Source organism: Asparagus officinalis, chromosome 8 (genome assembly GCF_001876935.1).
Source record: "Asparagus officinalis chromosome 8, Aspof.V1, whole genome shotgun sequence".
NCBI lineage: Eukaryota > Viridiplantae > Streptophyta > Magnoliopsida > Asparagales > Asparagaceae > Asparagus > Asparagus officinalis.
The window spans coordinates 60942582-60964997 of NC_033801.1; the positions used below are offsets into that span (position 1 = coordinate 60942582).

At 35.8% G+C, this 22416-nt stretch overlaps 1 protein-coding gene across 1 annotated transcript in view; it reads right to left on the reverse strand.

The window, feature by feature from the left end:
• LOC109851261 (probable 2-oxoglutarate-dependent dioxygenase At3g49630) overlaps nucleotides 6983-22416 on the reverse strand; it is a 20463-nt gene continuing 5029 nt past the window's right edge. Inside the window, exons 4-13 of the mRNA XM_020421315.1 lie at nucleotides 22327-22411; nucleotides 22165-22228; nucleotides 21424-21491; nucleotides 9537-9595; nucleotides 8968-9133; nucleotides 8833-8852; nucleotides 8707-8753; nucleotides 7769-7849; nucleotides 7601-7690; nucleotides 6983-7242 (exon numbers count right to left, since the gene is read on the reverse strand). Coding sequence (XP_020276904.1) covers nucleotides 7114-7242; nucleotides 7601-7690; nucleotides 7769-7849; nucleotides 8707-8753; nucleotides 8833-8852; nucleotides 8968-9133; nucleotides 9537-9595; nucleotides 21424-21491; nucleotides 22165-22228; nucleotides 22327-22411 — 809 coding nt within the window. The 3' untranslated portion in view covers nucleotides 6983-7113. The remainder of the gene's footprint in view (nucleotides 7243-7600; nucleotides 7691-7768; nucleotides 7850-8706; nucleotides 8754-8832; nucleotides 8853-8967; nucleotides 9134-9536; nucleotides 9596-21423; nucleotides 21492-22164; nucleotides 22229-22326; nucleotides 22412-22416) is intronic.

Here is a 22416-nt window from a genome sequence, read left to right on the forward strand (position 1 = left end):
CTTTTCAAGGTCGAAGAAAGCATATACAAATTATTCAACAACTGTTACAACAGTGAAGATGACCACCTCAGGCCCATCACTTTCTGACGAAGACACTCTAGCAACTCTGCTGAAGAGTTACTGTTGTGCGCAGCGGAAATTTCGGCAGCACCTCCGGTGCGCAAGGTGCACAACAAGAGATTAGATCACAATGAAATTCTTGTTTCTCAAAGGAAACAAGAACCAAAAAACCAGATATCTCATCAAAGTGAGATATCAGCTCTTCCTCTCGTCAGCTCTAGGACTGCGCGTCGAGGGAACCTACAAGCTATTACAAATCAAGGCAAGAACACAAATTTTACGTGGTTCGGCAAATTGCCTACGTCCACGGGGCAAGGAGGGGGGAGATCTACTATTAGAGGGAGAGATACAACTAGGATTTACAATCTCACAATCTAAACCCTCTCACAAACTCTCAGATCCCTCACACAAATATCTCTCTCAAAAGGATGCACAAATCAAAGAACAACTACAAAAAGACTTTGCTTCTTCTCTATGAATAGCCGCAAAAATCTCTTCTGTGTTCTTCACCTGCAGCCGCAAAAACAAGACCTGCTTGCACTCCTGCACAGCCTCTGCACTTTTCTTTTGTCGCCGCCAAAAGAACCCCCTCACTTCGCACTCAAAACAAAAAACCCTAGGTGCCCTTTTATAGCAATCAAGCAATCGGGTTGTGTTCACGTGGGTCTGGCCCACTTCTTCTCTTCACGCGGAAACGAGGTTGCATTCTTGTTCACACATGTGGTGCCCCACATTTCTTTTCTTTGCTCCGCTGGCCCCCACGTTCACAATTCTCCACATCGGTGAAGTTTTTTCAAAACTGAGCCGATACCAACCAAATCAAATGCCTCACTTGTTGCCTCCAGTATGCCATGGCAACGGACTCATGACAACGGACTCCATCCTCAACAAGTCGAGACCCAAACGGGAGTGCGAACACTCAACCCAAACCAAATAGTGTCTACTCACCAATCAAACTGAGCCTACACCGACTACACCAAATGCCTCACTTGCTGAGACCCAAATGGGAGTGCAAACACTCACCCCAAATGTCGATGTCGCTCACCAAATCAATCTTATCCCCATCAACTAATCCAAACCCGGCTGCATCATAAAGACTGCCTACGTATCCTCTTGCCCAAGGAATCAAATCCAAACCCGGCTGCATCATAAAGACTGCCTACGTATCCTCTTGCCCAAGGAATCAAGCCGAACGTAAACGTAGTTCACCCAAATGGCCTCCAAAGGCCCTCAATCAAATAGAAAAGTCTGCAACTCTTCTTCAATATCACCAAACGATCTGCAACTGATAGCACTCCCAATAGCTCCAAATTGAGACAAATCAAACACCTCCATCTGAGGTGAACCAATGGCCGTATCCAAATTAAGTCCATCAGCTGCAATCGAATCCAACTCATCATCTGCATCCAAATCCAAATGATCCCCAATATGTGTCACCTCAGCTGGAATTCCAAATGATACAGTATGATCTGGAGTCTCCACCCAACGTGGAGTAGCATCACTCTCCACCCGCTGCGATGTCCCAAAGATCTGATCACCACTCTCCACCTGCCGAGAGTTAAACATGACATACCTGCTCAGAACAAAATCAGAAGCCAATACCTGATAATCAAACACGCATCTGAATCCCAAATGTGTTATCGGATCAAATCTCACATACACGATGTGACCAAGTGCTGGGTAGCCAAACATCCGACGCAACCCAAAATATGAAGCAGCTCCACCAGATCCAAAATCTCTACATGCAGCAGTCGGCAACCTATACATAAGATGGCCCAAACATGTCGTAGCCCGCACACCAATGCCATTGCTCGACATCAAACGTCGATCCTCCTCCAGAAAGGAACAGCTCCCCAAATCTGCCATCTCATTTCGTCGCCTCAAAGTTTCCACACCAATGAAGTGTCTCCAATTGCCGTGAGCTCGGCACAAATGCATAAATAGGTCCCTCTTGTACCTCCCTCTAACATCAGACTGAAGTACCTTCACCTTTCTGCCAATACACTTCCTCCATCTGTTGCGGGCTTCTAGGACTTCACACCAACGAGACTTGGTTGCAACCCACCAATGCCTAGAGCAATCCCCAACTATGGAAACCACATACCTATTACCTCCCAATGATGCTCCTTTGGAAGACCCCCCGAATGCCTGAATGAACACCCCTCAGAAGACCCCTCGAATGATGGATAGAAGTGCCAAACTCCATCTCGGTCTTCTTGCTCATACCAATGGGTTCACAGGACTTCAAACTGTAGGTCAAAGCACTCCTCAATAACCTATGCACGGTATTACCAATCAAATAACCCAGCATCAAACAACGCCACAGTCTAGCCGAATCTGATGAAGTCGTCATCTCCCTATCAATCGCCGTGCTTCCAAGCAAATAATACAAATTGCTCCTTCTGACGTCCTTCATCACAATCATGGACCCCAATGTGACCTTCAAACGTGCATCCACCAAGGTCACTTTATAGCCAGATGCCACCAAAGCTCCTAGTGAAATGATGTTCTTCGACAACTGCGGAACGAACCTCACTTCATCCAACTCCTGAATCACTCCGTCATACATCCGAATACGAACGGTACCAATACCACCAATAGAGCATGCATGTCCATTACCCATGAGCACAACATACTCTCTTTCCAACTTCTGAAAGCTGGAGAACCAATCCCTCCTAGGGCAAACGTGGTATGAAGCACCCGAATCCAACATCCACTCTGTAGAGTTGGCAACACAAACTGACGGTAGTGCAGACAACGAATAGCCCGAAGAATCCGAATCTGAATTGTTGCCACTAGTCTTGACAACATTCACCTCTGAAGCTTGTACAGCTTTCTCCTTATTCTTCTCGGCTCGATCTAACTTTGGGCATTCGGCTTTCCAATGTTCATCCTCTTTACAAAAGGCACACTAATTCCTACGAATCCCACGATGTGCACCTCTAGACTGCGACCTCCTGCTTCGGTTTGAACCACGGTCATAAACTACTAATGCATCTCCTGATGCCTTCTCGGAGGACTCATCAACACTCTTCCTCAACACATAATTCACCAACGCTGAGGTCACCTCCTTGTAACTAACATTAGTTCTTCCATTAATCATAGTTAGGACAAAAGTACCATAATCATCATCGGGCAACGAACACAAAAGTAGCATCGCCTTGTCTTCATCCTCAACCATGATATCCACATTGGCCATGTCTGAAAGTAGCTTTGTGAAGTTGTTAACATGCTCCCTAATGGAACCTCCCCTCTTCATCTTGAACTGGTAAAACCTCTTCTTCAAGTGAAGCCGATTCTCAATGCTCTTAGTAAGATACTTTTCATTGAGTGTTTCTCACATCTTCTTCGCCGACGTCTCGTTCATCACGTCATAAATAAGATCAGGCGTCAAGCATGACCGAATAACTCCACACGCCCTACTATTCATCTTCTTCCAAACCTTAACTTCCATCTCGGCAGGTTTCTCTTGTAACTCAAGAGTCTCCTCCAAATTCTGAGCGTCCAAGGCGTCCATCACCTGACACCTCCACAATCCGAAATTAATCTTGCCGTCGAACTTCGGAACATCAATCTTCATGTTATTGATGCTCAAACTATGTATCGCCTTCGTAAGAGACGATCCCGATGTGCTTGTTTCACCCATATTGTCGATCTAATCTTCAAATAAGAATCCTTCAGCGAATCCTTCAAACAAGCTCCTAAGTCCAACCCGGAGCTCTGATACCACTTGTTGTGCGCAGCGGAAATTTCGGCAGCACCTCCGGTGCGCAAGGTGCATAACAAGAGATTAGATCACAATGAAATTCTTGTTTCTCAAAGGAAACAAGAACCAAAAAGCCAGATATCTCATCAAAGTGAGATATCAGCTCTTCCTCTCGTCAGCTCTAGGACTGCGCGTCGAGGGAACCTACAAGCTATTACAAATCAAGGCAAGAACACAAATTTTACGTGGTTCGGCAAATTGCCTACGTCCACGGGGCAAGGAGGGGGGAGATCTACTATTAGAGGGAGAGATACAACTAGGATTTACAATCTCACAATCTAAACCCTCTCACAAACTCTCAGATCCCTCACACAAATATCTCTCTCAAAAGGATGCACAAATCAAAGAACAACTACAAAAAGACTTTGCTTCTTCTCTATGAATAGCCGCAAAAATCTCTTCTGTGTTCTTCACCTGCAGCCGCAAAAACAAGACCTGCTTGCACTCCTGCACAGCGTCTGCACTTTTCTTTTGCCGCCGCCAAAAGAACCCCCTCACTTCGCACTCAAAACAAAAAACCCTAGGTGCCCTTTTATAGCAATCAAGCAATCGGGTTGTGTTCACGTGGGTCTGGCCCACTTCTTCTCTTCACGCGGAAACGAGGTTGCATTCTTGTTCACACATGTGGTGCCCCACATTTCTTTTCTTTGCTCCGCTGGCCCCCACGTTCACAGTTACTTCTCCAGTTTCAAGATGCAAGTGTCGCAGTACGACACTCACGCCGAAGGAACTGTTGTTGATACCCTCATTCTCAAGTTTGACCAAGCCGCCTCTGAAGCGAGCTTGAAGAAGTGTTCAAGTCCTAGCTGCGTGCAGAAGCACAAGAAAGCTGTTGCTGCTGCTGCCGAGCGTACATCTTCCTCGTCGCCGCAAGCTTAAGAACCCTACTGATGAAGCCATTGCATTTTTTGCCAGGGCAAAATGTGAGTCCCCCGAACCCCACTGCGATGTTCAAGGAGAAAGGTCTGCTCTCCTGTCTCCTTTACTACTAAGGCTGGAGGTGCATCAACCCCTTGCCTCACTCAGAAATGGGTCCAACATGACTCAAGCTAAGACTTCAAATCTTTGGATTGAACGTGATGGGATTCAATGAAGGACTTGGGAGACAGCAGCGAAGTCTGGCGAGAGTCTAGACATGAAGCTTTAACAGGATCTCAGACATGATTTCAGGAGCGAGAATGGTATTTATTGCTGCCGCGGATGATCAGGATCTGATACTGTAAGAGAGAAGCAAAGCAGCCAGGACATAGACAAGGTACCTCTTACTCCATCTCAGTCATGAATGTTTCGTGCTTGGTAGTGAGGTGTCTCATTCCCCTCCACTCATTGTCATTCTCAACCACTTCCCAACCTATGTGAATGTGAGCCCCGATTTTAATGAGTAGAGGAGAATGAGACACCTTACTCTCAAGCATAATATTTGTGTCTGGTACCAAGCATACACATCTCTCTCTCTCTCTCTCTCTCTCTCTCTCTATATATATATATATATATATATATATATATATATATATATATATATATATATATATATATATATATATATATATATATATATATATTAATGGCGTATCCTTGTTATAAGGCAGGAGATGTTCCCTCCTTATCTCCTATGTGACACAATCCTTAACCATCCTCATAAAGTATAGCCACATAATCCTCACCAAACATCATGACCTTCTCTCCTACTTTATAAGGGATGGTGGGTGCATTGTACCACATAGGCGTCAAAGAGCCGAAATCCCCTGCCTATGACAAGTTATTACCTCATTAATCTCATATGATATATATATAATAGAAAGAAAACTTGTGACTCAACTTAAGTTGACATCACCAAACTTCTTAACCATTAGATGTTTCCTGGATCCCTTGCCATGATATGTAAGCTGACTTTTATATTATATATTTGTGTGGATAGAAAGTTGGTGCCGACAACTATTCCCTATCCACTTAAGCTTGATAGGAGTCTTGCTCTATATATATATATATATATTATATATATATTAATATTATATATATATATATATATAATATATATATGAGGGAATATGGTATACTTGGGCCATAGGAATCCTAGGTAGTGATGTGACACATCTTGTCCATACATTCACACTCTTGGAGTGGTTGAGCCTTCCATTCTTCAAGTGTTGATGTATGGACATAGATGTGTCCTAACGTCACTACCAAGTGATCCGTTGGTACCCAAGTATACTTCATTTTTCCTTCTATATATATATATATATATATATAGACGAGAAGGAGAGCAGAGGAATATGGGTATAGTTTTCGGTACTCAAGCACAAAATTTGTGCTTCGGTTAGTGAGGTGGAATATTATCCTCACTCATTCAATATGGGGATCACATTCCACATCGTTGAATGTGGTCCCCCCCAATGGCAATGGAGTGGCATGGGACGGGGGCGTATATAGACACCTTTACTACCAAGACCACAAAATTTGTGCTATGGCACCAAGCCCATACCTATACTTATATATATATATAATATATATCATATATTATATATATATAATGATGATGTTCTGAGACCAAAATTTTCATATTCCGTCAAACCAAAGCCTACTTGGTATCGGGATCATATCTCCGTGATTCAAAACAACTCAAATGTTAAAAGAGGGTATTAGATAGAGAGAAATGAGTATGCTTGGTACCAAGTATAAGTTTTTGTGCTTGGTAGTGAGGTGACATATTTCCCTCCACTCATTGAAATCGAGGCTCACAATCACGTGAGTTGGAGAGTGGTTGGGAATTAGAATGAGAGGATGAGAATATGACACCTCACTACCAAGCACAAAATTTGTGCTTGGTACCAAGCTTACCTATTTTTCTCATTTAGATATTAGTGCCTCATATCTTCAATAATTCCATATTAGTCCCTCAAACCTTTGAAATTGCTAATAAGTCCCTCAAATTTTTAAGGGGTCTTGCCATTTGATCCCTCAATGACCAAAACACCCTTCGACTAATGTTTTTTTTAAACACAGCGTTTTGGGGAAATATTGTTTTGATCATTTTGATGAACCAAATTGCATGACCCCTTAGGATTTTGGGGATTTAGAAGCAATTCCAAAGATTTGAGGGACTAATATTAAATAACCCTTCATATTAAATGCGTTTCAAGGAACAAGTCACAGAAGTTTTCTGAATGAAGGTGAATTTATTTATCCACATAATTTATTTTGTTAACTACAAAGACAATACATCTACAGGTCTAAACAACACGAATTCCCAAACTTGAATACAGAAACATAAGAAGTGAGAAGTCTTTCTACATAACAAAGTTGGTAGTCACCTTGCTAACTAAATGCTCTCCATAAACAGCTCCCTCATATTTTGCAACCCCACCGGTCTTCTGCACACAAAAGGCCAATGGCTCCGCATGTGTATCGAAATTTGTCTGTCCATTTAACATAACAGAACGATGTCAATCACGAAAGATTAAGCGTAAACTTCACAAAAAATATACCATCAACTTTCGGATAAAGTAAACATAAACCACCAGGAACTTCTTTCATCAAACTACCAAATGTGACAGCAGTCAGCTTAAGTTGTCACATGCTTCACATATGAAATTTAATGCTGTTAGCAATCATTTTTAATAGTTCATGGTATATTTCTACAGTTTTAACAGCTAATGGTAGTTTTCTCTAAGAAAACATGTTTACCGCAGTTTAACGCAAAACCGCTAAAGTTAATGGTAGTCTTCTGGAAAGTTAAGCAAAAAAAGACTCAAAAGGATCAATAGCTAAACGTACCTCATAAAAGAATGCAACAGAAACACGATACTTCGGAGAGTTGTTGATCACTCTATGTAAAGTTGGCTCGTAAATTCCATTGGACAAAATCTAGAATTTCAAAAGAAATCAGATGAATGTTCTCGAGATATGAGAATTGAATAAGAGAATAGAAAATTAGACCGTAACCTTGAGCATGTCACCAATATTACAAACAAAAGTTCCAGGTATAGGAACTGCAAATATCCAGTCACCTGATCGGTTCCTCACCTGCAAAACTAAGTGTTTGATAACTGATAAATTGATTAAGAACTGCACAGAGTTGGGTGCATTTCATGTGTTCCCGATAATGTGACCAAGTGAATATAGAAGATTAAATTTTTTTTTTGGAAAAACCACCTTTAAGATAGGATAGGGTGAGAATACGAAGACCAAGGATTCTGGTAGCAATCAACCACATTGACCTATTTTCCAGTAAAATTTCGATGAAATCCCCAAAATGCCCTTAAAAACATAGGTATCACCGTACCGGGCATGTGATATGTCTTGTTAACCAAACCTAAACCAAAATATTGTATTGGCACATGTGTTTTTAAAGGTATTTTTGGATTTCAATAAAAAATTTATCAAAAACAGGTTGAGGTGGTTGGTTGCTACCAGAACTCGCTTTAATGGTGGTTTTCCTAAATTTAGCCTATTTTAAACGTAGTTTATCAAAGCACCGTGCTTAAAGATTTGTGTTTCACAATTTTTAATAAAAGAGATTCAGTGAAAGATACGAAGTTTCTTCATAGTATACAACTGCTAACTTTAGGTTTCTAGGAAGAAACATCAGAATAAGAGGAAATTTTGGTAATATCTGAATGGCATAGTAGAAAATAACGAAAACTTTAATGAATAAAAAATATCATTCTGGTATAGCAAGAAAGACAATACAATCAAATTTTTCGCAAGAAGAATATCAGCAAAAGTTTGCATCAATGTGTTGCTAATACAGGAAGAAAACATGAGGATTGACTGTTGGTATCTAGGACAATGTTAAAAACAAAATTTCGTAACATTCATTTAAGATTTCTTAATGGTTCAGAAGTTTAACATAAAACTTAACTTTCATGAGAAAACGATACCTGAAGAGCATGAATATCTTCATCTTGGTTAACCAATGTCAGGAGACCTGTAATTTACCAATGGAACTCATAGAACTATAAAAAGGTTCATAGTATGTAACTACAAATAAATGGCATAGAACTCACCATAATCTGTGTGCGCTCCACTGAACGTGATCATTGAAAATATGACAGGAAAATAAGAGAGAATGTGTAAAACACTATAACAATGAAATAACAAGATTTTTAAGAACAAATCTCCAAGCCGATGATGCTGATTACCATCCGATATCATTGCAGTTCTTCTCTAGGCTTTTGTCATCAGATATACCTGGGTATCCAATTAATCGCATTACCCAAAAGGGATCTCCTGCTATTTTTCCTTCAAATGCTTCTACTTGGCCACCCAATGCCAAAGCAATTCCGCACATTATTTTCCTTGAGAGCTCTTTTCCAATATGAACGAAATTAGTTCTCCAAATGCTATCATCAGCTTGGCAAACTATAAAGGGTTTTTTTCGATATAAAGCCCTTAAATCTTTAAAATTAATTTGAAAACTAGTCCCGTGAATCACTGAAATTGCTATTAGGCCCCCATAATTCATAGATCTTGCTACTGCTGCACTTGATTGTGGATTTCAATTTGAAACTAACTTATGAGATTTTTTTTTTTTTTTTTTTTTTTTGGGGGGGGGGGGTACTAGCAATTTAATGATTTAAAGGACTAATTTTGAAACAATCAATAATAATTGGAGGACCTGATAGAAATTCCAATGATTTGAGGGACTACTTTCAGGGTATTAAAGATTTAGGAGATCAGTACTGAAAAAATCCGATTAGAATATGCACACCTTTGAGAAGGAAGATATACTGCTCCATAAGGGGTTTGAAATTTGAAGGATTATTGGGCCTGTCAATAAATCTAAAGCAGTCAATCTAGTTTTTTCCTTTCTTTTTTTTTTGCCTTTACAGGTAAATATATTTTCAACATTTTCAAACAAGATCCTTAAGAAAATAATAAAAACAACATGGAAACCTAAAATATAAATTTGAAATAATAAGAAACATAAACTCACATATCGTGATCAGACTAAGATATCTAAGAAGCTCATGACAATATTTTCTTGGAAACTTAACCGTATCTGATGCATAACATTGGAGAATTATGACAGTCTGAATGCACTTGCTTTTGAAGACTAGAGGAACAATTAGCTTCAATGCTACTCTTAACAGACTATACAACTATCAAATAAGAAAACAAGTCACAACAGAAATAAAAGGGACCATAATGTTATATATTTAAATATAGCCAAATTTTCAATAAAATAATAAAATATTTAATATAATTTCATTTATAGGAAGATTATTATGCACAAAATTTTGAACATATGTATAGCAAGTGAACCACAAGAGGAACCAGAACAGTACCCTGAATGACATTAACTACTTTAAATTTTAATGACATTAACTACTTTAAATTTTGAGTATCAGTTACTACATTCCTCAAAGGATCAACATGTGTCAACTTTTCAGAATATAAATATGTATTTTCATGAATTAGGCTTCGTTTGGACACGATGGTGTTTTTCTTCATGTTTCTCTAAAAAAAACACCAAACCACTGTGTTTTCCCAACAAAGTGTTCTAAAAACACCATGTTGAGTATTTTTCTTCAACACTAGTTTTGATCCTCTATAACATTTGTATTAAATATATTATTAATATATTTAGTAAAAATGTTGTAATATACAACAATTAAAATGTTATGATATTTATTTGACATTATTATATTATTAATAATTATAATACAATATATTATAGTACAATACATTTGTAATACTATAATATCGTACTTTGATATATTATATTATATCGTAATTAGACTATTATTTCAAATAATAATATATTTAATTATTTTGGTACATCAATTGTTATTGTTATATATTATATAATATTATTAAAACAATATTATACTATTACTAATATAATATAATATTAACAATAATATTATATTATTCCTAGTATATTTTAATACAATAATATATTATTGATACTTTAAAATTATGTAACACATTATAGTTTTTAACATATTAAGGTTTATTAATAATACTTTGATAATATATTAATAAATTTATTATTTAAATAGATATTATTATACTTTTGAATATAATATTATTACATTAACATTTGTTACCAATATATCATTTTATTTATCAAATTATTTTAGTTTATAATATATTAAATGATTATTATATAATATGTTATTACTTCATTTATATTATATTATATTATATTATATTTACTATACAATATATGATATATAATACATTATTATTATATTATTATTCTATAATTATTTTATTATTAAATATATTACTATTATATAGCACATAACTATTAATATAGTATATACTATATGTTTAAATACATTTATAATATTATAATAATTATCTGATATAATATTTATTTTATTATACATTATTATTAATTATTAATAAATTATTTTAAAGTATTTTGTATTAACATATTTATAATTTATTATTATATTACTTTAACTATATTATTATATAATATGTATCAACATATTAAATATTAGTATTTAATTGTTATTATATTATTAATATTTAAGATATTTTTATTATTAATACATTTTATATTACTTACGAAATTACTAATATCTTTGATTAAATATAATATAATAAGCATGTTGATAAAAAATTATATAAACTACATTTAATATATTACGTTAGATATATATTAACAACCCCTCAAACTCAACCAAAACACCAAACTCAAAACACCTAAAAGATATTCTGAAATAAGTGTTGGGTTTTTGATTTCAAGATGTTTTTGCTCAATAAAGACTATGGTTTCCAAACGCATGGTGTTTTATTTTTTGCAAGAACACCATGAAAACAAGTAAAACATCATAGTATTAAAACGATACTTAGTAACTATCGCATGTTCACCAAATATATGATAATTATGTATACAACACAGGTTATTTTAGTGGCTCCAATTGATGCTAAATTCTGATTGCTATGTGTGAGAAATATTACTGTTAACTTGTAATGCCCTCCAATGTGTGGATTCCCGAAGCTACGAATACAAATTTGGGTAAATTTCGCAAAACCCACCCCCCGCCTCTAACAAAACATTTAATTTTTCCCGCAAAACCCACTAAAAATGTCTCTTGCAAAGGTAGAGGTAGAAATTTGTCCCAGTTGTGTCCCTATATAACTTATCATGGTTGTATTTGAAATCTTTATTGATAATTTTACAAGCTATCCTCCTTAGTGGTGTCCTATCCTAATATAAGTAGTGTCCTAAGAAGTAAATACAAGCAAATAAACATATTTAAATTGTAGGAAATCCAGCGATGTCCTATGACACCGGTCCATTGGATACTATGCAGCTCCACCATTGCTTGCAATTGAAGGACCTTACCCTACCTAGAATATTCCCTGGATATTTTTTCTTTGTTTTATCTAAGGCTTATATTTTTCCTCTTGTCCTTTTCTTTTTTGGGGGTTTTGCAGGGAAAGTTGGAAGTTTTCGGGGGTTATTTGAGACTCTTTAGTGTTTTAGGAGTTTTGTAGGAAACGTTTTAGGTGTTTAGTGGGAAAAACGATTCAGTGAGTTTTTGTGGCAAACACATCTATGGGGGGAGGGAGGTGATGTGAAATTTACTCCACAAATTACTAGATAAAGTCTCTAAGCTTGCAATCCATAAAGAAGTATATTAAAGGCCGTTAATACTAAATTCAGATTGCAATGTAGTCATTGATTCTTTTAATATTACATATAAGGGGAAACTACATTAGGAAACTCGCTTCTAAGAATCCCATCAAGAAACACATCAACTATTTCGGGCTAACTTAAAAACCCTTTGGCCAAGGAAATCTTTCGAATAACCTTTTTAACTCGTGTGACTTTTTTTTGTGCTCCAAACGCGCCCTTCCTTCATTTTGTTGCCTCATTTTCCCCTTTTTTCCTTCTCATTTCTCTATGAACCCATGAACCTCTCTCCTCTCTCTCCTCTCATCTCATTTTCAACCTTTCTCATCTCTCTTCTCTGCTCTCATCTTCAATGCCTCTCATCTCTCCTCTCATTTATTCTTCAACCTCCCTCTTTTTTCATTTCCCTTTTTCCTCTTTTTTTCTCCTTTCATATCAACCATGAATCCATGAACCTCTCTCACCTCCCTCTTCTATCATTCTCTTTTTCCATCTCCTTTTTCCCACTTTTTCCCTCCTTTCCATCTCTCTTTTTCCTTTTTCTTTCTCCATTCATATCAACCATGAATCAATAAACCTCTTACCTTGCTCCTCTATCATCTTCTCTATTTTTTCATTATTTTCTTTTTACCCCCTATTTTATTTTTTTCCTTCTCATTATTCATTATTTTCTTTTCTCTATCATCTCTCATCATCAACCTCTCTTATCTCTTTCTTTCTTTCTAGCCTTCTCTCATCCTATTCCACTATCGGCTTTTCCTCGTTGTTACTCCTCTTTCAATATCGTCGCGTTTCCTCATTGCCTGCCCTACTCCTGCAATTGCTCCCTCTCTTTCCTCTTATTTTTGGTCTATCATTCTCTTCTATCATGACCTCTTCTCCCTCCTATCCACCTCTTCTCCTCCACTATTGTCTCTCCTTTTTCTTTTTTAGCATCTTGTCCCACTCTCCTTCGTGCCCTACTTTCCCTTTGCTGACTCTCCTTCTCTTCCCCACTCCCTCTTCCTTGTTCGTTGGCTATGTTCAATACTAAACTTGAAGTTTTTGTTCGTGCATAAATAGAAAATTTGCGAAGAGAAGAGTCTTTTGTGTTTATTGCCTTCAGTCTAGAGTAATCTTTTGAATTGTATAAATATCTACGCAATGAATTATGAATGAGTATAGATACCTTATGTAATGCAATGTCATATCCTCACCCCGTTTATGATATGAAATTTTATAGCATTAATCTACAGGAAATAAAAAAGGTGATAATTTAATTTGTACAGATAACAATCTTATGATTATAGATAGCCATTTTATGAAAGGGATTAACGAAGTTTAATTAACAAAGTATCTTATTTATGAACAAATATAATAATTTATAAATAAAAATAACTTTTCAAAACATAGGCTTAGACAAATTAAAAGGTAACAATTTAATCAATATTGATAACATTTTCATAAATAAAATTAACAATTAAAAAAATAAAGGTAATATATTATTACAATAAATAATGTTTTATGAACAATCGTAACATATTATCTATAATAAATAATAAAAAAGTCTTAGCGTTTTTGTTTTTTCCTGAAAGAAACACGTATTTAGATCGCATGGTGTTTTTTTGGACTGACATGCTAAAAGGTGCTTTGACAATATTGTTCATTTCCTCTCCCAAATCGAGATGCTCCCAACTCTCGTTCTCAAAAACCCTCATCTCTCTATTAGGAGAACCCCCTTCTAACTCCAATTACCACCACCTCCAATTGGCTGTTGATGCTACTGCGATTCTGTCTATCACCATGGAAGTCGTACTCATCTAACTTCTGTTCAAATCTCCTATCAAGGTACTCACCTACTCTCTTCAACTCTCAAATCTCACTTTATCTTCTCAGATTTCTTCTTCCTCTCACTCCCTTCTCCCCTTTGCACGAATTTATTCGAAAATTTTCCACTATTTTGTACGTTTGTGTCAATTTTATGTTTGCCCTAATTTCTATTATTTTATTTTTACCCTAATCTTTCTCTTTACCTCACATCCTACTTCATTTTGAAATTTTTTGCATTGTTTTTCTAACTTTATCCTAAGTGCCCATTAAATCATTTATGTTATCTACAGACTTGATTAATAATGACAATAATGGCATGTATAGTAATGTGTACTACAGACCACTTAATGAAAAAAACTTCATCTCCTTTATCAACTAAAGAAAAATAGCATTAGAAAATTTTGAGTTAGAGAAGAAATAGAAAGATCATGTCCATGCCATAGGTTTCCTAATCTTATTGTTAACTCAAGACAATCTCAATCCTAGGATTATTATTATCAACTCCACGAAATCTCTATACAAATATCCAATATGCCTTATCATATATTATCTTCTAACATTTTACTCAAAGTCAATAGAAAATTATCCTTCTGCATAATCTATAAAAGTACAAGACCATGCCTCTTTGATTATGTGAGTATGCTCTTTTGGCAAAATCTAGCTATTGTCAGTATGAATCTTCTAAGTATGGTGACTCTCCTATTTGATTATGCCTCTTTGTTAACTATGGCTGAGATGAATTATTTTATTTTGCCTCTTTAGTTTCATGTTGTAATGAATATAATAGATGTCAAGAACAAATCATGATATTGAAGAAGTGCTGGAGATTACCCGTTCACAAGGAGCGGGGACTTGGCCTAAAAAGACGGAGCTTTATTTCATAGACCTGATAAAGGAAGAACTTAAAAAAGGAAATGGGCACACATTAGTCTTTACTAGAGTGACTTGGAAATTCATGAAAGATGAGTTCAAAAAGAAGACCGGGAGATAGTACATTTATGGTCAATTGAAAAATAAATTTAATCAATTAAGACAAAGATCAAAAATTTTGAAAAGTCTATTAATGGATACAACAATTGGTTATACTGCAAGCACCGATCAAATATCTACGATGGAGGATGTGTAGAATAAGTTATATGAAGTATACTTGAGATTCATTACAATTTTTATAGCATATGTTATGTAAGTTTGGATTCATTATTTCTTTTGTTTTACACTGATGCACAAGTATGCTAGATATTTTAGAAAGAAAGGATGCAAAGGTTACAACAAATTGTGCATTATTTTTGGTGATACAATTACTACTGGTGATAATGCTCATCCATCTACCAAAAGCCCTACCATTAGTGAGGATGATAAAGAAAAGGAAAATGAGGTGGAAATAGAGTCATCTCAAGCCACTCGATGGGAGAAAACATTAGGAAGAAAATGGAATGAATGGAGAGGAAAATTAGTTCAACCACTAGAGATGGTTATATTAGTGGTTCTAGGCAAAGAATACTACCTTCTAAAGAAAGAACAAGATGTGATCAACTGCATCGCTGCACTTAGTGCTATTCAAGGGATTGACTTACCTCAGTTTTCCAAGGCCACACATGTTATGCATGATAATGCATTATGGAGGACAATGTTTCTAACCATGCCTGATGAGAGAAAGAAGGATTGGGTGTTAACTCTTCCTTGATGTTTTGTTTGTGTTAAGCGACGATCTTTGTACTTGTTTATTTTTCATTTCTCTCTGCTAGGTTGAGGACCTTGGTGTGTTTTCTATTACGTTTGTTTCTGTTAGGTTAAGGACTTTTATGAGTGTTTCTACTATATTTGTTTCGATTAAGTTGGGAACATATGTCTTTGTTTTCATTATGTTGTTTATCTTATGTTTGTTTGTGTTGTGGACATGTGTATTATAAACTATGCTCAAATTTTACTGCACATCTTCTGAACTATGCTTTAAATTCATTTTGTTTATGTTGTGAACTATATGTATCATGAACCTATGTCTGATTTTAGCTTTACATACATTTATTTCTACGTTTCAAATTGCATTTAATTACATTTTATATATGGATGCTAATACAGATGTGGATGATTATCAATCATCGTCACATTTAGATTTAGACTCTGGCTCATATGAGGAGCAATTTGAAGCGTTATTGACCATTTATGCATGTATGGAGTTTAATGGATTTTTGATGGAGAAGCCTCGACCACAAAGGATTTTAAAATTAAGTGGTCATGATTGGGTGATTGAGGTTCTAGATGGTCACCCAAGTACATATTTTGATCTTTTTTGAATGAAAAAAGAGGCATTTATAAGCCTCTGTGAAGAAGTAAAAAAAGATTGTTAAAATTAAAACATTCTAGAAATGTAACAGTCCAAGAACTAGTAATATTTTTATTTGTGCTCTCTCGTAATGAATGATAAAGGATAGCTACGGATCGCTTTCAACACTCGTTAGACAATCTCTACATATTTTAAGAAAGTCATTTATGCGATTTGTTCTTTGGCAAAATATGTGACCGTCCCTTCATATGATGAAACTCCTTCAGAGATATCGATTAAGCCAAAGTATTATCCTTATTTCAAGATATGAATATATTCCTTCTTTCTACATTCAATTATAAGAAATTGTTTATTACTATTCTAATATTAATATGTTTACATATTTTTGAGTGATAAAACAGCATAGGTGCAACAGATAGTACTCATGTTCTAGCTTGTGTGTCACAAGATAATCAAATTCCATATCGTGAAAGAAAACTATGTCGTCTATGAATATAATGTGTGCTTGTTCTTTTGAGATGCATTCACATTTGTTATGAGCGGATGAGAAGTGAAAATGATTCAAGAATTTTCTTAGAATGCATTAGCAATCTGACAAACAAATTCAAATAATGTCACACGCAATAAAGTACTACTTAGTTGATTTTGGGTATACCAATATGTCGGATTTTCTTTCACCATATCGCGGAGAGTGCTATTATTTGCATAATGTGAAGGACAAAATCCTCCACTATAAGGTGCTAGAGAATTATTCAATTACTTGCATTCTTCTTTAAGGAATGTTATCGAACAGTGCTTTGGGGTATTGAAAAAAACAATTCCCAATTTTAAGTTCCCAATTTTAAGAGACATGCCTTAATATAGTTTGAAAAAACAAAAACATATTGCATGAAGAAGCAAAGCTTGAAGAAGATGACATGATTGCACATTATCAAAATACCATTTTAGTTAGTGTTAGCCTTGAGGACCTTCATCAAATGGCGGCAAGATTTTGAGATCAAATGGCCCAAACGTTGTGGAACAATCACATTTGGGAACATTAGTAGGATGTGTCCTGAAATTAATGTAATATTATATTATAACACCATTAGAATATATTTTGAGATTGGTGTATACATTATCAATATCACTGTAATATGTTGCACAATTATTGGTCCTTGTTTTTGGATGGTGATGACATATTAGAGTTCTTTCAATTTTTGGATAATTAAAGTTATTCGAGTGAAACTTTTGAATGGCGACCGACGGCTACCGACGGTTCAATGAGGGCCAACCAATATTTTAAATGTCGAATGTCGGATTCATGTCGGACGGCTAAAATCCACATATGATAACAAAAATCGGAGATATATCGGGGGACATGGACTAAATATCGGATTGATATATCGGGTGGTGTGCATATATGATATGTATAATATCATATTCTAAATATAATCTAACAATTCCTAAATTCAATATAAGCATACTTTATAAATTCTAGAGGCGACGCCGGCGAAGGGTGGATTTCGACGTCACAGGGAGGCAGTATTTGGGCTCTTCTTCTTCTTCTTCGTCTGCTCAGGGTTCTTCGGATGAATCACCGACCACCCTCTTTTCTTTTTTCTGACGACGGGATATCCTGTCGTCATTGGGTTCGGATGGGGTTCGGATTTCGGGGTGCAACGGGAGATGGACGACGGGGTACAAGATGAGGGTGGGGGGATGACGTCGTCGTTCACGAAAGGAGTGGTCGGTTCCCAAGTCCGTTGTAGTCCTAATTTTTCTCTTTTCTTTTTATCGGGTTCATAAGAAACTTTTAAACATGAGAACGGGTCACATAGGTTTGAGTTTTTATCACTAAACTCAAACTCGATAACAAAAAACAGATCTAAAAAAATGCCATATCGACCGATTTTTTAAGGCTAAAAATCAGCCGATATGCTCGATATGATTCTGATATTTCCGATTTGGCACTGAAAACCGACATACGAGTTAAAGACGCTCATATCGTGTCGCTCAAGCCCTCAAACCGACATGTTAGCCGACATGTAGGACATGTCGGCCGATATTTAAAACCTTGGGGCCAACCGAGGGCGGTGACCGGTAGGTGGCGACGGCGAGTGGCGGGAGGGAGTAAGATCGATGGTTGAGTGCAACTAATGATTGTTGGTTGATTGGTAATCTACGTGCTATGTAAATGGTCGAACTAGTTTGACCAAAAACTCCAAAATAGTATTTTCAAAACACTTCTGCAAAAAAATCTGTGGCATGGTGTTTTTCTATGAAAACACAAGAAAACAGCTTAGTTGCCGAACACATCCTTAATAAACAAATACAACAACTTTATGAATAAAGACTATACTTTTTGAATAAAAACATAAAAGACAGTAACTCTTGTCTTTTTGCCTACCCTTTCTCAACGACTATCTCTCCTCACCATCTATCTCTTTCTTTGTCCTCTCTTCAAATCCCTCAACAGTTTTACAAATAAAAAATGTTAAAAATAACAACTGCTTACCTAACTTTTTTTATTTCTTATAGATTGCACGTAGTAAATATTTTTTTATTTTTTCCTTTAACAAAGTCTTCATGAAATAAAAAGTAGAGAAGAAAAAATCAGAGTAGAGGCGACGGAGAGAAGAGGGACTGGAGAAGAGTAGGAAGAGGTAGGCGGGGGGCGATAAAGTTGATGTAGATGATGATAAAGAACGGAGAAGAAGAAAGATGTGGAGGAAGAAGGGCGAAGGAGGATAGGTGATATTGAGAGAGGCAACGACAGATGTGAAGGTGATGGTGGAAGAGGACGATGAGAGCTGAGAAGAGACATAAGAGAGGTTGAAGGTGAGAAAGTGGGAGAGAGATGACATAAACTAAAATATTCTGAAGCTACAAAGATGTTAGCACTACATGAAAACATTCCTCTTAGAGTAGCTATTAATACAAATAATAAAAACTCGGTTATAGCTATTTTGTACATTCAATGTACTATACGGAGAGAGAAATACATATAGTTGAACATAGTAAAATAAGAAAATTTTGTTGAAATTATTCATTTGGACGTTTCTCAAAAGCTAATTATAGGTTCTTTCCTTCGAAACAATAGGACTGTTATGCTCATTACTAAACTTGTTGAAAAGATCAAATAGAATCAAGGTCTATTTTTTTATCAGAGGTTGAATTGATCATTAGAAAAAGAATTAGGCAAAAACTTAGGATACATTCTGAGAAAATGAAACTTCTTTGGAAGAGAAACAAATGAAAAACTTTCATAAGAATTCTTGTAGAGACGACATGAAGTTTTCATTCTGTATATGCTAGATCATGAATTAGTAACTGTATCCAATCTCTAAAAAAGTCCCAATTGTTTCAAACTTTCTATTTTTTAATATGATATTAATGGAATCTTCATGAATAAGATCTAACCTTAACCCATGACATTTCCATAAGATTCCTCTTTCTTATTATTAAGCAAGCCCTCGAGGGTTTAGTTGATTCATGATTTATGTTTCATCTTTCTATTTCTAATGATTCTTTTGTGATCGAGAACGAAGTTTCTGACCATAGTTCTTGAATGAGTAGTTGAAAAGATTCTGGAGTATCCTCAGGGTTAGGTATTATTCCTCGAATGATCATAGCACCAAGTAATTCATGACGATCTCTAATATGATCAGATTTATAAGCATCTCTTGCAAAATATGAGCAACATCAAATCCTTCTATAGCCCAAACTTCCATTTCTCCTACTCGCCCCCTTGCTTGGCCCTTCCCTTAAGGGGTTGTTGTGCATTATGTCCACTCAAACATCCATGAATTTTATCAACTTGATGAATTAATTTTAGGATATAGGACTTGCTTGTTGTTGTTCAAAAGGAACTTCAGTTCTTCCATCAAGTATTCTGCTTTTCCCAGATACTCAGGTTCAAATAACCATGGATTTTTTGCTTGCTTACTGGCTTCATATAATTTAGAAAACACTAGTTTTCTCATAGTTTCTTGCTCATATCTCTCATCAAAAGGTGCTATCCTATAATGTCTCTTTAGCAGATCCCTCGTTAACCGGGGAGAACATTCAAACATCTGTCCCACATTCATTCGTGAGGGTACTCCTAATGGGTTGAAGACCATATCGATAGGTGTTTTTATCTTGCAAGTAGAGCTTATCATGTCAAGACAGAATTTTCGAAATCATACCTTTATTACCATGTCTTCCGGCTTATCCACTTTGATTTCACATTTCTATCAAATATATACTCGAATCCTTTCTGGTTTATAACTAGAACCTACCTTTTTTAGGACCCATGGCACATCAATAACTTAGCCTCTTCCACCTATGGGTAGTTTTGGGTAGTTTTGGAGAAGTTTCTTTTGTAGTGAATACCTGAATGCTAAGTATGGCTTATACTAATCTATCCTCAGGGCCATACGAGGATTCATTTGTTGCCTGAGGTATTAATTTACCTACTAAAATATCACCAACTTCTATCCAAGATCCAAGCATCACAAATCCGGTTCTATCTAAATTTCAGAGTAATTGAGCCTCTAAATGCGGTGTTTCCTTAGTGATTCTTTCGGGACCTTGACTTGTCACATGAATTTGAAATACGAGAGAGGTTGAAGATGAGAGGAGAGATGAAAGAGATCTTTGAATAGGCTATCAAGAATTAAGAATCTCTAATAATGATAAAAAAAATTATTAAGGGCATAACAATTAAACTGAAAACATTATGGATTAAACAATCTAATGTTTAAGCAAGGAAATTCAAAGCTAAGGCATAGATAACCTGAGCAATCACTGAATGTGATGTTTAAGTAATGAAATCCAAAGTTAAGGCATAAATTACCTGAGCAGTCACTGAAAAGCATACAGAGAGTACTTTTAAGATGCAGTTATAACAATGAAAAAGCTTAAGAACTTAGGAACTAAACATACCATAAATTTGAACCTTCTAGAGGTCCCCCAAGTGCTCCATATGTTCCTGGTTCAATCTCCGTATAGCACTGAAAATGTAAATGTTCATCCACCGGTAAGTATGAAATACTCATTAAGTTTTTTTTCACTTGTGAACAGAACACAAAGTGCAATAATAATTCTTTGGCCGGGTAACATACACAAGGGTTTAAATATCAGATATCAAGGAAATATTGGAGGGTCAAAATTCATATTGGATTGCGTATATCAAGGATATGTGGTAAATATCGGAACATCATAATGAATATTTGTATATATAGTAGAACGCATTAAAATATAATCTCAACATACTTAATGAAACATATGCATACAAAATGTAAATAATATATGTATAGAATCACTAATCAACATTGTAAAACAAATAGAAGTACAAATCAATGTTGCAACATTTCATCTTATTTTTTAGGCCAAAATGTCATTTGATATAATGAGAAAATCATGATGTCTTGCCAAAAAATTGTCAAACAAAGTATATTGTTTTGCGACAAGCAATATAAAAGGATATATCAACCAACATATCGAATGATATATCGGCCAAATCGAGGACATATCCCCCAAAATAGCCAAAAAGCGGTAAATAATATTTAGAGACCATATTGGTTGCGGCAAAGGCTGTCAAAGGATATATCGGGCGATATATTGAACTATATCGGGGATACTTAAAACAATGAACATACATAAATATCGTTTCAAGGGACTTACATCAATTGCTTCATGAATGTCAGGGGTACCTTTAGTTACATTTTCACCAATTCTTTGATATCCTCTGATCAATAAAATCACATTAGTTTGAGGGTGGAAGGATACTCAAAATAATGGAAGCTAATGTTAAAATAATATTAAAGAAACTGAAGAATATAATACCTGTATCCAGTTTCTGATGACATCTTAATCTTAAGTTTTTCTTCATAGGGGAGTTCAAAGAATTTACGAGTCACCTCTTTTTCTTCTTTG